The sequence below is a fragment of the Ananas comosus genome, linkage group 5, assembly GCF_001540865.1.
Source record: "Ananas comosus cultivar F153 linkage group 5, ASM154086v1, whole genome shotgun sequence".
NCBI classification, from domain to species: Eukaryota; Viridiplantae; Streptophyta; class Magnoliopsida; order Poales; family Bromeliaceae; genus Ananas; species Ananas comosus.
In genome coordinates this window covers 1,613,518-1,631,707 of record NC_033625.1, presented here as the reverse complement: position 1 = coordinate 1,631,707, position 18,190 = coordinate 1,613,518, and the positions used below count along the sequence as shown (strand labels likewise).

Below are 18,190 nucleotides of genomic sequence, written 5' to 3'. Positions count from 1 at the left end.
GGATTTGCCTAAAATTTTTACAGAGGAGTTTAAATCTATGCTAAGTGCTATAAATCGAAGTTGGATTGGATATGCAAGCCTCTTAGCCCTCGTATTAATCATAAAAAGTGTTTCATGTCAGATATTTCAGGTTCAAATGCCAAAAATCAAAACAGATTAGTGAGTCTTTTATTGTTCCGCTTTCTTCTGGAGTTTGCGAGTTTAAACTTTTCTCTCTTTTTCTTTTTCTTTTTCTTTATTTTCGTGATTGTTTTATTGTACGCTATAACGTTGTAATCCTTTTGACTTGGAAAAGTCCTATCTTTACCGGTGACAGAGGTCAAATAATAATTATTATATTATATTATACTCTCATGCAAATATATATATATATATATATATATATATATATATATATATATATAAAAANGATATTGATCTTGTTTTATATAGTATAAAGAATTTTCTATCAAAATTTCACGTGATTTGGATATTTCTACACCGTTAAACTTGCAAACGGCTCACTACGGCCATTGAAATTTGTTGATTTTGAGCCCATTCAATCACTAGGCAAATGATATTGAAAAATAATAAAATTTATTTTCTAGGTACTCCAAATACTCTAGATCAAGTTTAACGGAGCCAATCGACGATTCGAAAGTCGCAACATCGAAAACGAGCTGGAAGCACGGAAGGCTCCGTACTTTCGATAGCATAGTAGCCTCACTCTCTCTCTCTCTCTCTCTCTCTCTCTCTCTATATATATATATATATATATATATATAGTGAAAATAAAAAAATCTATATTTTTTCAGTAGACCGGGGGAAAAGAGGAGAATGTTTTAACTTGTAATATACATAACATATACAGGTTCCTTTAGTCATTACAGATTGAGAAAAATTACGTGCACATTTTAAAGTTAGATGTAAATTTCATATCCAATAGATTTTAAGTGTTAGAAAAGTAAAGTTGGTATATGATTAGTGTGAAAAGATGAATAGTTGGTGAGAGAAGAATATAAGATTTACATCCCCATTTGCTCTCGTGAATTAATGCTGGACCAAGATGCAATATTTGTGCAGAACAGGGGCTATCCGTACATTTGACCCCAAAGCAAATAAAATTCGATTTGCAAATTCAAAACCAGGCGGAGTGTAATTTGATCTCGCAAAGAAATACCCTAAACTATACTAAACTTGGAATCTCTCGCAGATTTCATCCGCGTCTTCGTCCTCTTCCACACTCCGCTGTCGTCCCTGTTAACGAAGAACTCGTTCAAACTCCGATCGTCTCTCTCCGCCACGATTCTCCTCTCCCTCTTAAACCCTAGCCTACCTCCTCTTCCCCGATCTCCGACCCCCTCTTCGGCCGTCTCCACGCCGCTTATTCCCGGGGATTGACTGGCGATCGCCGAGGAGTCTAGGGTTTTGGTGGAGGAGATGGAGCTTGATGGTGGGTGAGCGATGCCGCAGCTTCGCGGTGACGCGCGGCGCGGCCGGGCGCAGCCGAACCCGATCGTCCAGGCGGAGCGGCCGAGCAACACCAGGAGGCGCAGGGCCGCGGCGGCGGCTGTGACGAGGTCGCTCGAGAGGAAGGAGGAGATCGAGCTCGCCGAGGGCGGGGACGAGGTCGGGGGAGAGGAGAACAAGGAGGGGGAAGGGGTCGGGGAGAGGAGGATGGATGAGTTCGATAGCGGGGCGCGGAGCGCCGACAAGCTCCCCGGCGCGGAGGACGAGGGGAGCACCGCGCCGCTCCCCGAAAAGGTTCGTTACCTTCTTATATTGAACGAATTTGTAGGATATGTCGCCATGAAATTGATGAGCAATTTGGTAGTATTCACCTGCGAATTTCTAATTATTTTTGGATCTTTTTTTTTTTTTAAGTAAATCGATGATCAGTATTAGCTTATAAAGAATTTATGTTTTAGTGATATATGAATGAAAAGGTTGTTAGCATGTGTGTAGAGTTTAGCATGATGCTTGAGTCCCAAAATGGTTCCTTGGAGCATTTTTGTTGTTGAAGGTTGGGAAGGGGCTAGCATATCGCAGTAGACAACTCAGATTGCCCCCCAGCAGTAGTGCTGCAGAGAAGTAAGGGCCTCTCTGGCCCTGCTGAGCTTCTGCATGAGTGCTTTTTCGGAAAGCAGTGACACCTTCTTCATGAAAGTTTATAAATTTGGAAGTAGTAGAAAGTGCAAGTTTATCATTGGCTCCATCATTCGAGCTTTCCCCTGCAACAAAAGTTTGAAAAATTCTTCTAAGCTAAGCTCCTTGGTTTCTAGAAGCTTCAGCTTCCTGGTGTAGAAAAAGCTCCTCCAAAAGGCACGGCTAGACATGCTTCAAGAGAGACTGCTCATGAATGAAGAGCTTCAATGTTTTCTAACTGTTAACCTTTTATGGCTAAAATTAGCAACTCTTGAGTAGAATCCGGTGATTAAAAGATTAACTACATAGTACTTTTTACTACGTAGCACATAAGAACTTTCCAAGGACTTCGTATATTGTAATCTTGTGCAATTTGTTCATCACTTGGTTTCTTTGTCACAGGTCCAGATCGGCAATTCCCCTACATATAAAATTGAAAGGAAGCTTGGAAAGGGAGGATTCGGACAAGTTTATGTCGGTCGCCGTATGTCCCCTCCCAATTCGAATGATCGCGCTGCTGGCTCCAATGCTTTAGAGGTATTCTTTTTCACTCCCTGTGGCCAGATCCTTCATGATTAATGTAAATTGAACTAACATGCATTTATATTTTTCAGATGGCTCTCAAATTTGAACATCGAAGCAGCAAAGGATGTAACTACGGACCTCCTTACGAATGGCAGGTTTACAAGTGAGTTCTCCCCTTCCTTGTTTCCTCTCCTCTTACTTCCTCATCTATTTTTATTATTTAGCTCGTAGGTTCATTTGAACTTTGTTGTGCTTGCATATTTTTAACTTTGCAGTACGCTTGGTGGCATCCATGGAGTTCCTCGTGTCCATTACAAAGGACGACAGGGTGACTATTATGTCATGGTAATGAATCTTATTCGCTGTGATTCTTCTTTTCTGGTTTCACTGATACGCTATATTCTCGAATAAACAATTTCTTATGAAGTCAATTTTTTAGTTGTTTAATAAATGATGCAATGACGTTCTGTAGGTTATGGATATGCTGGGTCCTAGTCTATGGGATGTCTGGAACAATAATTCCCATACGTGAGTATTCTAGTATTCTGTTGTTTTTTCATTTTCTTGCTTCTTCTATATGAAGTTGACTGAGATTTTTCCTTTTTTTTTTCCTCTCTCTTTACGACTTTCTACAGAATGTCTACTGAAATGGTTGCATGTATCGCCATTGAGGCAATTTCTATATTGGAGAAGATGCACTCTAAGGGGTAGGACCATTATTGTTTGATTGATTATACTGCTTTAGCATTTTTTAGGAGATTTCTGGTGTTATTAACATGTAAGTGCTGTATGACAGATATGTGCATGGAGATGTGAAACCAGAGAATTTCCTACTCGGCCCACCAGGGACTCCTGAAGAGAAAAATCTTTTTCTCGTCGATCTTGGATTAGGTAAGTAATGGGTATTGTGTAACATTTTGTTATGATGTGTAATTTTGATATGCAGTGTTACATAACTTCTAAGGTTTATGCACCATCGAAAATGTCTTATTTGTTATTTTCCAACTTGTATCAGCCACTAAGTGGAAGGACAGTACAACAGGGCAACATGTTGAATATGACCAAAGGCCAGATGTTTTCAGGTGACGTGGTGAAATCAATTGTTCAAATTATGGTTCTAACAGTAACCTTTATGTTTCACCACCTTATTTCTCCTTCTCCTTTGGGGTTATAAAAAGCTGTGCACTAAATGCAGGGGAACTGTGCGATATGCAAGCGCCCATGCTCATTTGGGTCGAACTGGAAGCAGGCGAGATGATTTGGAGTCACTTGCATATACGCTTATTTTTCTTCTCCGAGGTCGTCTACCTTGGCAAGGTTACCAGGTTGGTTTTTTTTTTTTTTTTTTTTTTTTTTCATTCCTTTGGAATTTTAGTGCAAATTACGATACCATCTTTCTTTTAAATATTTTGATATATGGTTCTCTTTTCTTGCTTTTAAGGGCGAGAATAAAGGGTTCCTTGTCTGCAAGAAGAAGATGGCAACATCTCCGGAGTCTCTGTGTTCCTTTTGCCCTCAACCATTTAGACAATTTGTTGAATATGTGGTCAATTTGAAGTTTGATGAAGAACCCAACTATGCGAAGTGCATCTCCCTCTTTGATGGCATCGTAGGTCCCAATCCAGATATTAGGCCAATTAAAACAGATGGTGCTCAGAAGGTAAATTAATGTTCACTTCTCTCTCGTTATTCCTTGATGTATTATTTATCTAATTTCTAATTTCTTGCCAAATGTTATATAGCTCATCTATCAGGTTGGTCAAAAGAGAGGCAGATTATTTATGGAAGAGGAGGATGACGAGCAACCAAAAAAGAAAGTCCGAATGGGAATGCCTGCAACCCAGTGGATGAGTGTTTATAATGCTAGGCGGCCTATGAAGCAAAGGTGAGTTTCCTATGCAGTTAATGTGCTTGTTAAGATGGAGGAAAGAGATTGACCCATAGAAATATCAAATTGGCATGTTCAGTTCCTTTTGACTTTCTTCTCCTGACCTAGATTACAACTTGACTCAGTCAACTTTATTTGCATTAGATCCAGCCTCTTTATCCGAAATTGCCATGACCTCAACTTTTGTCAAATTTGATAAGAATTGGGTCTGATTTGGATCTAAATCTTACAAGTTGTTTAGAGAAATGATTTCTTTGTATCAGTAATCTTCTCCTTTCTCAATATGTTGAATGAAGAAAGAAAGGTGCCAGATACTAGCCAATTTTGATCACAATTCAGACTTTCCTCCTGGGAGATTGCTGCATATTGTGTCCAAGCAGATAAATACTGAAAATTTAGGTTGAGGCAGCTCATCGTACTTCTTCCGAGGGTATAATTTACTTGAGAATAAAAAAAAAACACTGAACATGGTTTATCTTTAATTGGTTTTGCAGGTACCACTACAATGTTGCAGACGCGAGGTTGGCACAGCATATTGAGAAAGGAAACCAAGATGGTTTGTATATTAGTGCAGTCGCTTCTTGCTCAAATCTGTGGGCTTTAATTATGGATGCTGGCACTGGTTATAATGCTCAAGTTTATGAACTCTCTCAGTTCTTTCTTCATAAGGTGAATACTTGACCTGTGTCGTGTCTTTTTTCCTTTTCTTGTATACTTCGCATTTTGTCAGATCCAAAATACTACCATCACAGAACTTATATACATACCAAGTTTTCTGTATACTTACTTTCCCTTTTTTTTCAATGTGTAAAGGAATGGATAATGGAGCAATGGGAGAAAAGTTATTATATTAGTGCACTAGCAGGGGCGAACAATGGCAGCTCATTTGTAGTAATGTCTAAAGGTAACTTTAATATTTTTTTTAGAAAAAATGCTTTAAGTTTGTGCACATCACTTTTAACTTTTGATATTATTTTATTTAGGTACACAGTATGCGCAGCAGTCTTATAAAGTTAGCGACTCATTTCCCTACAAGTGGATAAACAAAAAATGGAAGGAGGGCTTCTATGTAACTGCCATGGCTACTGCCGGAAGCAGATGGGCGGTTGTCATGTCCAGAAATGCTGGTTTTTCAGACCAGGTATATTTTGGTACTTGTTAAAGATGCACAGACCTTACCCGTACTATTGTCCAATTGTGAAATGGGTATCTGAACTTTAAAATGTTTGATTTTTAGTGTCTAACCTTACTGATATTTGATTGAACTAAATGCCAGAACTTAACAGTATTTTCAACTTTTTATAACAGAATATTTGTAACCTAAAAGAATATATTACTTGATCAAATATATTGACTTTTTAAGGGAAATCAGTAAGTTCTAAAAGAACATTATGGAGCTTTCGATTCTCGAAAGTAATTGATAGGCGAGGTCGTAAAATCAAAATACACCCATTTCAAAATATGCAATAGTTCAGTAAGATATGCACACTTTTAGCCGTTTCTAGTACTTCTTCTCGTTGATTACTGAGGTTTTGATGATGGTATCATCTGAATTTAATTTTTGCAATCGGGGGCTTTTTCATCGTGTCCTTGCAAATCATCTTGTTACATAAATGGTGATTTACTTTTCCAGGTGGTGGAGCTTGACTTCTTGTACCCCTCGGAGGGTATTCATCGAAGGTGGGATGGTGGTTACCGCATAACGGCAACAGCTGCAACAGTTGACCAGGCGGCCTTTGTTTTGAGTGTACCCAGAAGAAAACCTCTTGATGAAACACAGGAGACGCTTAGAACATCTGCTTTTCCCAGTCAACATGTTAAGGTGAGATCATGTTTTTGTCATCTCTTTGGGTGCTGTTTATTCCTGCACCAAAAGTATGGAGCTTTTGGCAATGGCGGGAAGCCAAAAAGAGCTCATGGGCCCACAAAAGCAGAAGCTTCAATTTGAAGTTTCTGCATCCTGCTGCTACTGGTAGCTGTTGGAAACTTTAAAATGAAAAAATTTACACAAACAGTAGTAAGATGCTCAAGCTGGGCCAAACAGGTGTTGACTTTGATGCTTACAGAGTCATAACAACTCACAAAGCTGTTTACTTTGCAGGAAAAATGGGCGAAGAATCTCTACATTGCATCAGTTTGTTATGGCAGAACAGTTTCTTGAAGTAGCTACTCTTGGATCTGGACCAAACAGTTGGGTTGACTCTTTCATCAAAGGGCCATCTATAGCTAATGGGCAATATTTTGGTAATTGTGAAGGTTTTAACATGTCATCTACAGCTAACAACCGGTACAGCATCACTGTCAATTTCTAAGGATGCCTTTGCATGAGGTATCAAACGGGCATTATTAATTATTTGTGTTTGTACAGTAGATTTTGAGTTCTGTTGATCGAGTAGCAGTTAATGGATCGTAGCCTTGACTGCTTCAAGAGGTTTATACTAATGGAGATAAGATGTTGTCGATGCGCACTCTGCCAATTGCACTGTTGGATGTGTTGGCAGAGTTGTTCGTGATTTCTGTTTTAGCTACTTGCAGTTCATTCGGAATCTGTGTTTCATAATATGTTAGATTGTGAAAAATTAACTGATTAGCAAGTTGAAGGGACGAAATTTATTACCTCCTTAACGAAAGAGTGGCTCTTAAACAGGGTGCCGCAAATGCGAACGGTGTTTCTCTCTTTTTGGACCTAATAATAGTATAAGATCCAGCAAACCTTAAAGAGGGTCAATCTCGTATTATTCTGATATTTCTGATTTTGAGCGACCAAAGTTCGTATTTATCGAACAACACTGAACGAATGCTTTATATTTATTTAGAGGTATGTACTGAGCTGGAGTATTTATTTATAATATGTGAATAGACGAATAGTGTATAGCATAAATGTTTAGTCCGTAGATGTCTAAGTTTACTAGTTGGTGGTAGTACCAGTATAGTTTTAAGGGATAAAAAGTTAGATAATTTATATATTTTTTGATAGTACCTATCTCCGCTAGTACTTCACCAGTGTTATGTTGTCCACACCTCCTATTGCATCATGCGCGTTTGCTTTGATCTTCTTTATCGGATATGCTACATAAATACCTAATCCCTGCTCTTAAATATTCTCCTAATCTAAATTATGGACCCTTTTTGGACTAGTAGATTAGCTATGTCTGTAAAGTTGTATGAAAGAAAGAAAACCTAATAACCTTATTATATGTCAATTGCTTCTGCTTTTCATATCTTCCGAGTATTTTTTTTTTTTAATTTGTTGTTAGAGAAATGACTACGTTTTGAAGCACAGAAGCTGCTCTAAAAGCACTATCATATTATAAATCATAAGTAAAGCAGTGGACTAGAACATCTGCTTGATGGTGGGTATATATGTTGTGTTACTAAGTTGGAGATTGGTACACCATACATCAAAATGGCCCCTGTTTTTCTCTTTTTTATGATATTGCGCAACACTAGAAGATTATATTAATTGAGCCTATCTCGTTTATTACGGATACGTAACGCCGCAAACATCGCAAACTAAAATCGGCCCCAACTTGACCGGGTCCGGATCCTGACCGGGTCGGATCTGAAAACTCGGGTTCGATAAAACGGAGCCCGAAAAAGACGTGCGGGGCGACGTTGTGTATTCATGGGCGGGAATGCATGGAAATGCCGTTCAACGGCACCCGCCGTTACGTCCGAACGTGCCATCCACGACACCTTCACACTATTACATCTTGCGACGCCCTTTCCTTTTAATTTACTGTTTTGGCCCCTCCTCATTCCTCAACAAGAAAAAAAAAAAAAAAAAAAATTATGCATCTAAGACCCCTCCTCTGCAGCCATTTTCGAAGTTGACCCAAAATTAATTTTTATTAAATTAAAATTCCTAGTAAATTTTAGTGAACTTGACTATGTCAATCGAAAGCTTCTAACCCCAAAAAAGAAAATATGTTATTAAATTTAACAAATTCTTGATTTTTACTATATAGTGATTTTATTTATTATTAGACCACCTGGAGCGAGGGCATTCTCGGAAACCACCTCCCCCGGCCGTTGCGAAACTAACGCCGTCGATTCAAACGGAAAACTTTGACGGAAAGAAAGAATGAAGAAGCAGCAGCAGCACCTGCGCTCTCATTTCGCTCTCCTCGTCTTCCTCTTCTCCTTCGGTGTACATTTCGATCACCTAAATATAGCACCACTACGGGAAAAAAAAAAAAAAACAAATAAATAAATAAATAAGTAACTCAAAATTATTATCTTTTTTTAAAAACTTTAATAAACAAATAAAAAAAAGGTCGGTTCCGAGAAGAACCCGGCGCGTCTCGATCGCCTCCTCCCTTCTCTCCCCGCCTCTCCCTCTCCCTCTCCCCTTCCCCTTCCCCTTCCCCTTCGTTAATCTCCCTTAATCGAATCGAAAATCGCCAAAATTTTTCTCTCCGATCTCAATCCGTTTTCACGCGCAGTAGTTTTCTTGTTTCCTCGATCTTTTGAGTTTTTGTTTTTCTTCTTTTTTTTCCCAATTAAGACTAAGAAAATTTGATCTGATTCAGCTTTCGTTGTATTGAAATCGCCTTTTTTGCACGTATATTAGCTCATCGAAGTTGGAGCTCGAAGTTTCTTAACAATTTAGGAGGTTTCACACCTCGTACAAGTGTGTTTTAGCTTGTTAGTTAGTTCCGAGAGGCTTCGGCATGGCGAGCGCCAGCTCCGACGCCGAAATGGGTACGCAATTGTGTTGCTTCAAAATTTTCGTAAATTTTTGCTACTTTTTCGTTGCTGTGTTAGCCTGGATCAGATTGAGTTCAATTTGATTCAATCAGCAAAGAGGCGATCGGAGGTCGTGGAATGGCTCAACGGTTTGTTCTCGGACTTCAAATTGTCTCCGAACGCATCCGAAGAGGAGCTGAGGGCGCGGTTGATCGACGGCGCAGTGTTATGTGCAATTCTTAGGAGGCTGTTTCCTAGATATGTAGAAGAGGTTCGTTTACACGGAGCAAAAAAATATATAATTGCTCACTTTATATTATTGCTAGATCATAGGATTCGATTATTCAGAAGATGTTCATTTACTTGTCGAAGCAAAATTAATAATTGCTTGCCTCATATTATTGCTAGATTATAGGATTCTCTTCTCACTGTGTTAGAAAAATCCCTCGCAGGCTCGCGGTGTTGATAATGTAAAGAAGTTTCTCTCGGCGATAGAACGGATGGGTCTGCACGGTTTCAAAAGCTCGGACCTAGAACAGGTATAATTTTACCATATATTTTTCCTGTTTTTGGATAGCAAAGTGAATTATTACATTTGTGTTCTCGTGTTTGCGTGAATGAGTTTGCTGAATTAGAGAAGCTGCTTTTCCGTTTTAAGCTGATGCTTCGAGTTATTCTGAAAATTGATATAGGGACCCATCTCTGCTGTAGTTATTTGCCTTCTTTCTCTTAGAGACCGGTCGAGCTCTCATGTCGGAGAGGATAGGTTTCCTAACTCATCAGCAAAGGGCGAGAGTGAAGCGATGAGGAGGTGGAAGCTTCTAGAGAACAGTAGGTTGGAGGCCGTGGATGTTTTAAGAATGGAAAATTCTCGAGGGGCGCAGAACGGTGAGGGACTGGGAGAGGAGAGGAAGCAGAGCATGATGGAATCGAAACTCCAACGAGTGCTTCGAAGCCCCGTAATGTCAGGTATGGCGATCGACAATTATGGCTCTAAGCTATCTATTGCAGTATAACTTGTAACTTTACTCTTGCTGTTGTGATGACTTGAGACATCTTAGTAGTAATCTTTTGTTTTTAATTCCTGTTTTTATCTGTGTAGCATTAAATTTCACGCTTTTATGTGGTAGTCTCAATAGTCCTGTTATGGCGCTGTTGCGTTTAATACTCTCTCTGTCTCTTTCATTACTTCACAAAAGTTAAATAAGAATCCTAAAATTTTTACATAGACTAGTAAACTTAAGATTAGTTTTGTACCCTCTTATCCACATGCGCAGCTATCTTGAGGCCTAATTTGTCAGATACAACCTCTTTTTTCCACACCAGTGAATTCAGTTTCACATTCCACATGTTAAGCAGCTTAGCATCGCTGTTAATTTACTATCATCAACAGTCGCAATTGTGCAACAGTGTTTGGTTTTATTCTTTATAATGCCAGATAAATTATCTTTGGAAGTATTGCCCACTAATGAGATACTGGAAAATTTACCGGAATTCTAGAATCAGCTAAATCTTTTTCTTTTTTTTTTTCCTTTCTCACTTGCAGAACCGTCAACTCCTCTATCGCGTTATGCGGGACATAAGTTCCATGAGGTTTTCCAACTCAAACAGGGGGGCTATTCTGACCTCCCTGCAGCTAAGATTTCAGAAATGATGAAATCAAATAGCTTAGATGTAAGATCTGTATTAGCAATCTGACTAAACCTAAAAGAGTATAGTTGGTTTTACACTTCTAGAACTAAATTACATATTCCTTTTATTTACAAAAGCTCTTGCTGCAGAATGCCCCGACCCAGTCACTTCTAAGCGTCGTGAATGGGATTCTTGATGAAAGCATTGAGAGGAAGAGTGGGGAAATACCTTATGTAGGCTACTGAAAATCAATGCAGTTAGTTTGTTCATATCCATCTAATTACTTGAATAATTTTTAATTTTAATTTTCTTTAATTGTTTTAACATTATCATGCTATCGATTCTTTTTCCCTAGCGTGTAGCTTGCTTGTTGAGAAAGGTCATACAGGAGATCGAACGACGTATTTCAACTCAGGCGGAACACATACGAAATGTTAGTTCTGATTTTTTTGTGTTTAATTTTTTTTTTTTTTTTTTAAGTTGGGGACTTGGAGTTTCATTTATTATGACCCTCTCACTTGTCTGCAGCAAAATAATCTTATCAAAGCGCGTGAAGAGAAGTACCAATCAAGGATCAGAGTGCTCGAGACACTAGCGAGTGGGACAAGTGAACAGACTCAGGTATTTAGTATGTGGGTAGTAATAATATTATGTAGGGTTAAAATACTGTAGAATTTCCAATCGCTAGTGCGCTTCTGCTGATATACAATGACCTTGTTTTTTCCCTTCAGATTGTTGCAAACCATCTGCAGCAGATAAAGGTCTATTTCTTAACTGACAACCTGTTATATGGTTGTAAATTGTTTACTGTTCATAACTTTTCATTTAGGTTTCCTCCTCCTTTCTATTTATTTTTTTTCATGCTTGATTGAAGTTACAGTTTTCTATCTACCAATGCATTGCTTTATTTAAGTTTCTTTATCTCATTTCTACATTTATTGCGAGTACATTTCTTATGCTTGCAAGTGCCTGTTGTCCTAGAAATGAAGCATCATAGGGGAAAACACCACAATGCTGTGTTTATAGATTACATTTACTTCGTAATAAATTCTTCACGCCTCATAGGGTAGCAGTTGGATGAAGGAATTCATCTTAGCTCCAAAGACCAAATTTATATTATACAACATTTGAATTCTCAGATTGTTTAAATGGTCATTCCACATTATCTATACAGACCAATTCGTTATTTATACAACAATATTATCTACAAAGTTGCAAGTTACACAATATTATCTACAAAGCTTAAGCTTTTAGAGTACAACAGTTATTTCATATATTTCATATGGTATCAAAGTAGGAGGTCCTGAGTTTGAGTCATGCCAGGCTCTTAGCATTATTAATTTCCTCCCATTTAATTCAAGTTCACGTCATGGGTCTAGAAAAAGTCTCGAGCCCAGACGTGAGAGAGAGTGTTAAATATAAAAATATTTAAACACCGTTTTCTAACAGCTTAAACTTTTAGAGTACAACGGTTGTTTTATATTTTTCACAGTTCTTGGTCACTTTTTTTTTTTTGAGTAAAACCCTCTTTAAAATTTGACTTTCCTCCTAGTAAAAGTGAATCATGTGATTTCTTACTAATCCTTAATTTCAATTTCATTTTAAATTACCTCGGCCTTCATTTTTTTTCTTTGCCTGGTTAAGGATGAGGAGATTTAGGAATGGAGGAGCTATCTTAATAAATTGTTTAATGAGGTAGTCATGTAGCATGCTGCTTAAGATATTTCCTTCTTCCTCTATGCATTTCCCTTACAATCGGCCCGATTGAGTGCACGCACTGCATGTTTTTTAAATAGCTTACACCATTAGTATTATAGTACCTTTTTTTGTGATATTCTATATTATATGAGTTAAATTCTTGTTGCAGACTGAGACAAACAAGGTTGATGAGAAGAAAAGGGTTGGGGAAGAAGAAATGACCAGGTTAATAAAGGAGAAGGGAAATAGTGATCTTATAATTTCAAACCTTAAGAAAGAGCTAGAATCTTTAAAGACCGGAGAAGAACAGGTAACCAGGTTGATGAAGGAGAAGGAAGATTGTGATCTTATAATTTCAAACCTTAAGAAAGAGTTAGAAGCTTTAAAGACCGGAGAAGAACAGATATCCAGGTGGATGAAGGAGAAGGGAGACTGTGATCTTATAATTTCAAACCTTAAGAAAGAGTTAGAAGCTTTAAAGACCGGAGAAGAACATGTAACCAGGTTAATGAAGGAGAAGGGAGATAGTGATCTTATAATTTCAAACCTTAAGAAAGAGCTAGAAGCTTTAAAGACCAGAGAAGAACGGGTAACCAGGTTAATGAAAGGGAAGGGAGATAGCGATCTTATAATTTCAAAATTAAAGCAAGAGTTGGAAACTTCAAAGAATGGGGAAGAACAAGTAACCAGGCTAACAAAGGAGAAAAAAGATAGTGATCTTATAATTTCAAAACTTAAGCAAGAGTTAGAAACTTTAAAGAATGGAGAAGAACAAGTAACCAGATTAATGAAGGGGAAGGAAGAGTGTGATCTTATAATTTTAAAACTAAAGCAAGAGTTAGAAAATTTAAAGAAGTCTTATGAAGAACAAGGTCAGCTACTAGAAACAAAAAAGGAAGATGTTATAAGGCTCAGCAAGGAAAAGGAAAATAGTGATAATATAATTTCAAAACTCAAGCGAGAAATTGAAGTAGCAAAGAAGTTACATGAGCAACAATGCCAGCAACTGGAAATCAAGGCTAAGGAAACAAAAGTGGAGCTAGAGAAGAGGATAAAGGAAGTTGAGCACTTGTTAGAAGAGTCGAGAAGGAGAACAAAAGAACTCGAGTTATCTTCAGAATCAAAATTCAAAAAGTATATCGAAAAAGAATCCCTCGTCCGCAAGTTTACAGGTGTGCAACTGCAAAATGTACAGGTATGATTTAATATTTTGAAAAAAAAAAAATAGAAAAGGTACTTTGACTCTAAAATGCTCTCTTGCACCAGGAATTGAGGCTGTCTTCTGTGTCAATCAGGCATGAAGTCTTAAATACTCAAAACAGATGGTCTGAAGAAATTAATAACCTTGGTAGAACAAAACTTTTATTGTTTTCATTTGCATGTTGAATATTTAAAAAAACAATCTTTCATACTTTGTGCTGACTCTAAGGCATGTAAGTATATCCTGCTGCTTTTCTAGGTCAAAGGCTCAAAGTAATGATAGATGCTGCACAAAATTATCATGCAACTCTTGCAGAAAACAGGAAGTTGTACAATGAGATTCAGGAATTAAAAGGTACCTTTCAACATAAAAAAATCTCGACTTATTATAGGATGTTATATCATTTATTGACTCGTGGGCACTTGATACTTGCTTGAATTGATGTTTATGGTTCTATGTTAGGAAATATTAGGGTTTACTGTCGTATAAGACCTTTTCTTCCTGGAGAGAACCGAAAATCAACAACAATTGAATATATTGGACAGAATGGTGAGATTCTTCTTGCAAATCCCTCCAAACAGGGAAAAGATGGCCATAAGATGTTTACCTTCAACAAAGTCTTCGGTCCTGTGGTTACTCAAGGTTCCAATTAATTATCAATATTATAATACTTTATCCTTTTCCTCTCTTACAATCAACTTCTTTTGTTTCAGTTGGACTGAAGAGCATGCATTTCTTTGTTGATCTAACTTGTCTTTCCTTATTGTGAAAATAGAGGAAGTCTTCGTGGATATTCAGCCACTAATAAGATCTGTTCTTGATGGCTACAATGTATGCATCTTTGCATATGGCCAAACTGGATCTGGGAAAACCTACACAATGGTATGCAACATTTTTTTTTTCTTGTCACCTTTGGCCTCTCTAAATCATGACAAATCTTTTTCAGGCTAGCCTCTCTCTCATTCTATTTGTCTTGCAATTCGACTTATTGCACTTGGCTAATGGCAACTTTTCAGACTGGGCCTAATAATTTGACAGAGAAGGAGTGGGGAGTCAACTATCGAGCTTTGAATGACCTTTTCCATATTTCTCGGAATAGAGGTGATACAATTATGTATGAAGTTGGTGTTCAGATGGTTGAAATTTACAATGAGCAAGTCCGCGACCTTCTTATCAATGACGGCTCTCAGAAGAAATATCCTTTCGTGCTAACCATTTCAATTTATCATCCAGTCTCTCAATCCTATGCAGTACAATAGTCATGCGGATTTCAATTAATTTTTTTTGTCCTGATTTTAATTTATTGCTCTCTCCATTTTATCTTAGCTTGATTCTGCAAGTGATGAAGGTCAAATTATCTTAGCAAAATTGTCTTTTCTTTAACTTGCGCACACTTGGGATTTTGAATATTTCCCAACCCGATGGACTAGCTGTACCTGATGCAAGTATGCACCCTGTAAAATCAACCTCTGATGTGATCGAATTGATGCAAAGAGGGTTTGCAAATAGAGCTGTCGGAGCCACTGCTCTCAATGATAGAAGTAGCAGATCTCACAGGTCTCCTTGTTGATTATGTCCATGTCTTCAGAGGATTTGCATGCATACACCTCCAGATTTTGAGAATTATGCATTTGTCCCTCTAAAATTTGTTCTTTTATATACATCCCCCTCTAAACTTGAAAATTTTGCACGAGTCCTTCCTCGTCAGTTGACTGCTGAATTTTACCATTTGATATTAATATGACAGTTATACCCTTTATAAAAAATGTTATAAAATATTCTAAAGGGAAATGGAGGGGAAAAAATATAGGTTTTGTGGTTCAGATGAGACGACCAGCAAAACAGAAAAATGGTAAAATATGCCAAGGTAAAATGGCCATTTGAATAGAATATAGTCAAAAATTCATCACTTAACTGATGGAGAGGATATACATGTGAAAATATTAATAGACATTTGAGGGATCAATATATAATTCTTAGCATTTGTAGAAATAGAAGTGTAATTTTCCCTATACTTTCCTACATTTTCTATACAATCCTTTCATGCACCTTACCATTAAGCTCTATTGCAGTATTGTGACAGTTCATGTTCGAGGCTTGGATCTCAAAACTGGAGCCACATTGCGTGGTTCACTTCATCTGGTAGATCTTGCAGGAAGCGAGAGGGTTGACCGTTCTGAAGTTACCGGCGATCGGCTCAAAGAAGCACAACATATCAACAAATCCTTATCTGCCCTTGGAGATGTTATATTTGCATTATCACAAAAGAATGCTCATGTACCATATAGGAACAGCAAGCTTACTCAAGTCCTACAAAGTTCTTTAGGTTATTCATCTTTCCTCTTCTTATAATGTATCATTTTTACTTCATTTAGTTTCCACCATTGTTATCTGGAATTGAGAGTTTTCTTTAAATATCATGCTAGGTGGACATGCAAAGACATTAATGTTCGTGCAAATTAATCCGGATGCTTCATCTTATTCCGAGAGTCTAAGCACTTTGAAGTTTGCTGAAAGGGTATCTGGGGTGGAGTTAGGGGTTGCAAGGAGCCAAAAAGAGGGCAAAGATGTCAGAGAACTAATGGAACAGGTGGATCAGTGACTCTCTTTTAATCTCAGTTATCTAATACTGACCTTTTCTGTAATAGAATAATTACTGACCTTTTCTGTAATAGAATAATTACCTTCTTTATTTCGTAATACCGCTTTGATTATGACAAAAAGGGGTCATTTTCTCCCCTTTTTTTCTACATTGCAGGTGTCATTCCTCAAAGATACAATTGCGAAAAAGGATGAGGAAATTGAGCATTTGCAATTGCTCAAAGATGTTAAGACCCACTCCCCTCGACTAAAGGTTGAAAAGCACGGCGCTGCCTTATTAAAGCACTCCTCCTCCTCTCCTGGCGTGTCATTGCTATCTGGCTCCACTGCACCGCAAAACCAAAAGTCGTCAATTGGAAGGACAGTAACCAATAATAGAGCAGCTCCAGATACCGATGTCTTTTCGGATAACAGTGACAGGCATTCTGAAGCAGGTTCGTTGCAGTCAATCGATGATTTTAAGCACCAGAAAGAAATTGTGATTGGGCAGTCAAAGCTTTCTGGAGGGGAGACAGGTCAGAGTTCGATAGAGCTTGATTTTGTGAGCCTTGGTGATGCAGATTATGAGGAACGGTTAAGTGACATATCGGACAGTGGCCTTTCAATGGGAACAGAGACCGATGGTTCGATAAGCAGTGTTGTTGAGTTTACACTCTTCCCGGAGAGTGAGCAGTCGTCAGATGCCACAAGAGAGAAAGCGTGAGTATCTCTTATTACTTTAACATTTTAGAATATATGATTCAGTCTGTAAAAGTACTAAGATACTCTTTTGTAATGCCTTAGTTATGCTTCAGTCCTCTAGTACAATTCGTGTAACCTTTTCTTAAATTCCTAATAATTCATTCATGCAGGGGTAAAGCTCCAACACGAATACCTAGACCATCTTCTTCCCAGAAATTACAAACAACCTCACTCCGAGCTAAACCAAAAGAGGCTCTGAAATCTCCAAGTATGCATGCTATTTATTATTAAAAAAATTTCAATGCAAATTTAGATATTCTTCAACGTGTGGTTTAACTTCCATGTCCACAGAAATCAAGTTGGAACCTTGATAGATTAAAATAACAAGATGTTTGTCCTGAACTGAACAATGTTGCTATTCTCTTACGATACCAGGTTTGAGGAGAAGTACAACCACCCAAGCAGCGGTATCTTCACCCCGGACTCCAAAAAGATGGCAATAGACCAAGTACTTTGTGAGATTTCTTTTTCATGTATGTTTACTTTTGTACAGTCTCAGAAACTATAAGCAGGTTCCTCTGGCAGATGCAACTATTATATTCATCACCAGCCCTCTGTTTCTTTGGTGCAAAGTGGTGAGTTGTATTGTTGGTAGGATGTAAATTTTTTCTAATTCTTTGTAATTGTCAATCATTAAAATGATCTTCTATCTCGCATATTAAGATATTGTAATATTCTTGCCAGCATAAGAAATCTCTGTATTTACGATGACATACAAGACAAGCACACATTTCATCATAATTAGGCATCTGTCATTTGAATAACATCGTCACAAGTAGATTTACACTAGTCCTACACTTCCTTGAATAAGTATCTTCAAAAGTTGTAATGCGAATATTGCACTCATCTCAACATGCAATTCAGAAACAGATTCTAATTTTGCTGCTTCATACAAATTGCTAGAACTCAGTCCTTAACATCTCATCATATCAATGCGATCTACAGATGCAGATAGCTTATTGTATGAAACAGATGCTAGATGACATGTGATGTTACCTCTGATTAGTCAATGTTGTGGATCTTTTGATTATAGCAGTGCGATTTTATCAAAATGAGTCATAATGTAGACAGGCTTGAAGATCTGTTGCTGT

General features: G+C 37.8%; 2 protein-coding genes across 6 annotated transcripts; both read left to right on the top strand.

The window, feature by feature from the left end:
• LOC109709922 (casein kinase 1-like protein HD16) lies at nt 1,111-7,162 on the top strand. The gene is made up of 16 exons (XM_020232301.1): nt 1,111-1,743; nt 2,527-2,661; nt 2,739-2,812; nt 2,925-2,994; nt 3,122-3,177; nt 3,285-3,356; nt 3,446-3,540; nt 3,665-3,731; nt 3,845-3,974; nt 4,091-4,309; nt 4,392-4,534; nt 5,032-5,206; nt 5,351-5,441; nt 5,521-5,678; nt 6,171-6,359; nt 6,639-7,162. Exons 1-16 carry the CDS (start codon nt 1,444-1,446, stop codon nt 6,696-6,698), a joined length of 2,034 nt encoding a protein of 677 aa, XP_020087890.1. The 5' UTR covers nt 1,111-1,443; the 3' UTR covers nt 6,699-7,162.
• LOC109711041 (kinesin-like protein KIN-14D) lies at nt 8,771-17,812 on the top strand. Of its 5 annotated transcripts, none has more exons than XM_020233923.1 (22): nt 8,771-9,241; nt 9,340-9,497; nt 9,679-9,765; nt 9,919-10,195; nt 10,773-10,900; nt 11,008-11,091; nt 11,214-11,291; nt 11,387-11,479; nt 11,590-11,619; nt 12,726-13,751; nt 13,823-13,904; nt 14,016-14,111; nt 14,220-14,399; nt 14,533-14,639; nt 14,774-14,952; nt 15,150-15,314; nt 15,830-16,083; nt 16,184-16,347; nt 16,516-16,792; nt 16,919-17,057; nt 17,210-17,307; nt 17,475-17,812. In XM_020233923.1, the coding sequence occupies exons 1-22, from the start codon at nt 9,211-9,213 to the stop codon at nt 17,540-17,542; spliced, it is 3,801 nt and encodes a 1,266-aa protein (XP_020089512.1). In that variant the 5' UTR covers nt 8,771-9,210; the 3' UTR covers nt 17,543-17,812. The 5 variants fall into 5 exon arrangements, with proteins under 5 accessions (XP_020089512.1, XP_020089509.1, XP_020089508.1 ...); XM_020233920.1 differs by having other exon boundaries at nt 8,772-8,981; nt 9,111-9,241; nt 16,516-17,057; XM_020233919.1 differs by having other exon boundaries at nt 8,772-9,241; nt 16,516-17,057.

Coding starts and splice junctions, on each gene's coding strand:
- LOC109709922 (XM_020232301.1), top strand. CDS start 1,444: ATGCCGCAGCTTCGCGGTGACGCGCGGCGCGGCCGGGCGCAGCCGAAC. Junction 3,975..4,090: donor TACCTTGGCAAGGTTACCAG/GTTGGTTTTTTT, acceptor CTTGCTTTTAAG/GGCGAGAATAAAGGGTTCCT. Junction 5,207..5,350: donor CTCAGTTCTTTCTTCATAAG/GTGAATACTTGA, acceptor CAATGTGTAAAG/GAATGGATAATGGAGCAATG.
- LOC109711041 (XM_020233920.1), top strand. CDS start 9,211: ATGGCGAGCGCCAGCTCCGACGCCGAAATGG. Junction 11,092..11,213: donor AGAGTGGGGAAATACCTTAT/GTAGGCTACTGA, acceptor CTTTTTCCCTAG/CGTGTAGCTTGCTTGTTGAG. Junction 11,480..11,589: donor GGACAAGTGAACAGACTCAG/GTATTTAGTATG, acceptor TTTTCCCTTCAG/ATTGTTGCAAACCATCTGCA.